Source organism: Capsicum annuum, chromosome 3 (genome assembly GCF_002878395.1).
Source record: "Capsicum annuum cultivar UCD-10X-F1 chromosome 3, UCD10Xv1.1, whole genome shotgun sequence".
Lineage (NCBI taxonomy): Eukaryota > Viridiplantae > Streptophyta > Magnoliopsida > Solanales > Solanaceae > Capsicum > Capsicum annuum.
In genome coordinates, this window is record NC_061113.1 from 46,177,127 (window position 1) to 46,181,535 (window position 4,409).

The 4,409-nt window shown below is 36.7% G+C and overlaps 1 protein-coding gene across 1 annotated transcript; it reads right to left on the reverse strand.

Moving 5' to 3' along the window:
* Positions 1 to 1,231: 1,231 nt before the first annotated feature.
* LOC107863827 (11S globulin seed storage protein Jug r 4) lies at positions 1,232 to 3,259 on the reverse strand. Its single transcript, XM_016709988.2, has 4 exons — positions 2,906 to 3,259; positions 2,541 to 2,800; positions 1,884 to 2,351; positions 1,232 to 1,799 (listed from the first exon to the last, which is right to left on the reverse strand). Exons 1-4 carry the CDS (start codon positions 3,192 to 3,194, stop codon positions 1,395 to 1,397), a joined length of 1,422 nt encoding a protein of 473 aa, XP_016565474.2. The 5' UTR covers positions 3,195 to 3,259; the 3' UTR covers positions 1,232 to 1,394.
* Between the last annotated feature and the right edge of the window lie 1,150 nt (positions 3,260 to 4,409).

A 4,409-nucleotide genomic window follows, 5' to 3' on the forward strand; every position in this document is an offset into this window, starting at 1 on the left:
CGATTTCTTTGTAAGGGTTCTATTATGAAGGTGAGCCTTCGCATTATTCGTGGAGGCTTTCGTTTTAGCTTTGACTATCTGATTTATGTTTCTTTTCATTGAGTTTTCATGCTCGAAGATTGAACTCATGTAACTCTATTTTAGATGCTCCATGTCTTAGTATGGGATTTGAAACAAAGATTTAGTTCTCCAGTGATTTGTTGATTTTATAGCTTAATTATGAATTTTTATTGAATAATATTTCATTATTTATTGATGCGTTGGAGTTGCACATCTTATCGTGGTGTTTATTAATTGATAAAGTGGTGGTGTTTATTAACTCATAAAGTGTAAGAAAGATTGTGTTGGGTGGTGTTTATTAATTGATAAAGTGGTGGTGTTTATTAACTCATAAAGTGTAAGAAAGATTGCTTTCCCCAACACGAGGTGTTAACGGATACCATCTAAAGATTATTTTTGGGACGTGAAATCAGTAATCATCATAGTCAATCAAATATTTCTCTCTCAAAAAGTCACTCAACTTTTACATTTTTACGTAAAAAGTCTGACTTTTACATTTTTACGTAGAAAGTCTCAGAAAATTGAGTAACTTTCTAAGTAAAAATGTGAAAGTTGAATGACTTTCTGAGTAAAAATGTGAAAGTTAAGTGACTTTCTGAGTAAATATCAAAATTGAGTGACTTTCTGTGATAAAAGTCCGAAGTCAGAAAACATCAACTGATAAAAGTCTAAAGTCAGAAAACATCAAAGTTGAGTGACTTTCTGTGATAAAAGTCCGAAGAAAGTTGAGTGGCTTTTTGTGATAAAAGTCCGAAGTTAAGTGACTTTCTAAGATAAAAGAAAGTCCGAAGTCAGAAAACATCAAAGTTGAGTGACTTTCTGTGATAAAAGTCCGAAGAAAGTTGAGTGGCTTTCTGTGATAAAAGTCCGAAGTTGAGTGACTTTCTAAGATAAAAGTTCGAAGTTGAGTGACCATTTGAGTTATTAAATCCAAAGTGAACAGGACTAAATTTGATTCATATTTTGATAAAATAATTACTTTTAAAAATGTTTTCGCATATTTGAATGTTGAAGATTATAAAAGTTCTCTTGATACTCTTACCAGACCATAGATCACATTTGCATTGTTATGCTGTCCTAAAAAAGGATTAAGGAAAGCCAAAAAAAAAAAAACACTCGAAAGAGAAAGAGGAATGGCAGTCCAAATTATGGCAAGCATCATTAGATCAAATAAAGGCAAAAGCTAAGTAGTTCTCCTTTTATTTCCCAAAATACAAGAACTTGCCGCTTTTAGTACATTTACATAACAGTTGCCATTACATCATTAGAAATATGACCCCATAAGATCCTCTGTTTTATTAAAGTTTAGCTTTTTACATTGGAAAAACGCAATATTAAGCAGCGGCAATTCCTCTCTCTGACGAGCGGGATCTTCCTGAAGCACCGAAAATGAGAGTTTCCTCTCTATTGAACTTCAGCCTCCTTGCCTCTTCCCTTGAGATTTGGTAAGAATTGGCAATCACATCCAGGGGCAATCCTCGAATAGCCGAAGTGCGGCCAGCCAGTGTGTTCAACATGGCATTGTCATTGGTGTTGAATTCTACCCACTCGAACACTTCGTTTTCAGCGTGTTTCACCACGGCATAGTTCTGTGGCACTACCACAACCTGCCCCTGTCGCACTCTGTCATCTAGCACTGCTTGTCCTCTGTGGTCCACAACCTGCATCCTTGCTTCTCCCTTTGTTATGTAGATTATGCTGTGTGCATTTGTCACCCAGTGTGGTGCCATGATAGAATTCTGCCCATTAAATTCGCAATTAGTCTACATACATAATTTAATTGAAAGAATCTCAAATTTCAAATTAGCAAATTTGTGGTTTACTCTGTAGAGGACTCCTCTGGCAGCGCTGAGGCGGAGGAAGCCGAGGATGGGGAGAGTGAAGCTGTTGACAGTGGTGAAGCGTCCAGCTTGTGGATTGTAGACATCAGCACGAGCAGGGTTGTCGATGTTCTGCCTTAGTCTAGCGGAGCAGATGGTTTCTTCAATTCCGTTCATGCGAGGACCACCGCATTGTCCTTGCTCTTGTCTCTCCTCACGCTCCTCTTGTTCTTGTGAGAGTGGTGGCCTCACAACCCTAAGCCCCTGGTCAATGTTAACTATGTGGCCTCTTTGGTCCTCTTGTCCCTGAAGCTTCCTTGCTGTCTCCCTGTCTACGCCGAATGCCTCCGCCAACAACTCTTGTTCAAAGCCGCTGAACACATTTCCAGATTGGAATTGCTCCCTGCGGGCTCCTTCTTGTTGTCCCTGTTGTCGTTCTCCTTGTTGTGGGTTTCCAGCTATGAAGAATCTCTGCAAATAACGCAAAACCATTTTAGTCAGCACCAAATATAACTTCCCAAAACTGGCTCGGACCAATTGTTGAGACGTTGAAAAATTTTTAATTTTTTCCAAGTAATATTTGTTCAAACATAACTTCAAATTTCAAAATCTATGGCCAAACAAAAGTTTAGAATGATATACACTTTATATCTAACGTACTCTTGAAGTTTGATCGAGCTGGTTAGCACTGTTACCGCTATCCTCGAAACCAACAAGAACGAGCTCCTCATTTCCTTCGTTATAAGCCCAGTGAGCAGCTCCAGCAGGGAAGGCAATAATGTCACCCTGTCTGAACTGTCCAATCTTCTGGTGATGATCTTGGAACCTTGATCCTGCACCCCTTTCACCTTGCTGAAATTGCTGTGACGACTGGAAAGTTTCAGGGCATCCAGAATTCATGATGCCAAAAAATCCCCTACCTGATCATTAATCAATCAATTACCCCCGCAAAACGTTAACAATTCATCTATTAACTAACGGAAATTAAGTTTAAACAAAGAAACAGAATGTATGTACGTATGTACCTTGTTCAACATAGGCAAGGAGAGGAGCATTAAGGTAGGAAGGCAACAGCATGCCTCTAGGCTGGATGACATGTCGAATGAGGGAGATACCGGTACATTGGAACTGCTGGTTATTTGGGTCCCATACATCCGTTAACCCAGCTTCGGCTTGAATCCGAACATTGGGTTCCTGAGGGCTAAGTCTATTGAGCTGACACTGACCTTGTTGCTGTTGGAATCTTTGTTGAGCAAAGGTACCATGCAACACTAGAAGAAGACTAAGGGAGAAACAAAGCAAGCTAGAACCCATGATTGATTGATTATTGCTAATGTATGTAAGAAGAAAGAAGAGTTATATATTGCTGATGGGAAGTGGCGAACGGGAATTGATGGTATTTGTAGGAAGGAGAGGTAGGCAAGGGAGTGACACATAGCAATTAAGGTGCCATTTTGCGCTATGCATGGCTATCAAAGCATGCTGCCTTACACCTAATAAAGTTATATACTCATGCATACAGAGTTTTAGGTGGCTTCATCCTACTAAGAACAATACAAAACCGATTTTGTTTGAATCGGACGAGTTTTCCATTAACGTGGCAACTCGATTATGCACCTTGTGACCTGTGTGTTGGATAGCGTACCATGCACATTGTTTCCAGGCTGGTTGTCTTTTCTGTTTCTCATTTTGTCATGTATACATTGCCCATGTAAGAATAGAAGTGATTTACTGAGATAATACTTTATCGTAATAGAACTTAATTTTGGGATATCATTTCTATATACTACTCCGTAATCATGCGTGTAAATGTAGTATCTTTTCTAAAGCAATTGTCTCTTCCATTTAATTAAATTTTATATTAAATAGATCATTAATTATTGTTTGTCGTGAATGCCCCCTTATAAAGTAAATTGTAGTTCATATAACAAATAGAACTCGTACATTAAAAACTCAAATTATCGATTCGTATAAATTATAAGGTTTAAATATATAATATACGCTAACAGTTGGCATTTCATCGCTATAATTATAATATAAAATTAAATTAATGTAATTTAACTTGATTATACAAAAGGTTTCATTTTTTATTATTGTGATAGTATGATATTATGAAGGTATATATGACAAATAAAGAGAACTGTTCTAATACTATCTAGATAAAATACCTTTTTCTAGTCATTTACATATACTCTTTAATTAATCTGAATATAATTACTATGTAACAAGGTGTGTTGTTTATTGTTTTCATTTATTATGGGTGAGGGGCACGCCTTCAAAAATTAATGTAACTGATAAATAGGAAGAAAAATGCTGTTAATTTATATCGAGTTATTGAGTTACCAAATTTTAAATGATTTTGTAAATTTTTGGTTGAAGTTCTATGGAGATTAGGGGTTATTAATTTTTGGTTTTTTATGCTTTGGTAATAGCTAAGTCAACCATCCAATAAGATCATATAAAAATTATTTTTTATCTTTAATTATACAAAGGTGACTTTAGAGCTTAAATAAAACTCTTGCTCTTATT

Bases quoted from the DNA above. Each gene is read 5' to 3' on its own strand.
- LOC107863827 (XM_016709988.2), bottom strand. From the start codon at position 3,194: ATGGGTTCTAGCTTGCTTTGTTTCTCCCTTAGTCTTCTTCTAGTGTTG. The intron at 2,352-2,540 runs GTACGTTAGATA...CGTTATTTGCAG, and splicing joins AGCTCGATCAAACTTCAAGA to AGATTCTTCATAGCTGGAAA. The intron at 1,800-1,883 runs GTAAACCACAAA...TTTAATGGGCAG, and splicing joins CCAGAGGAGTCCTCTACAGA to AATTCTATCATGGCACCACA.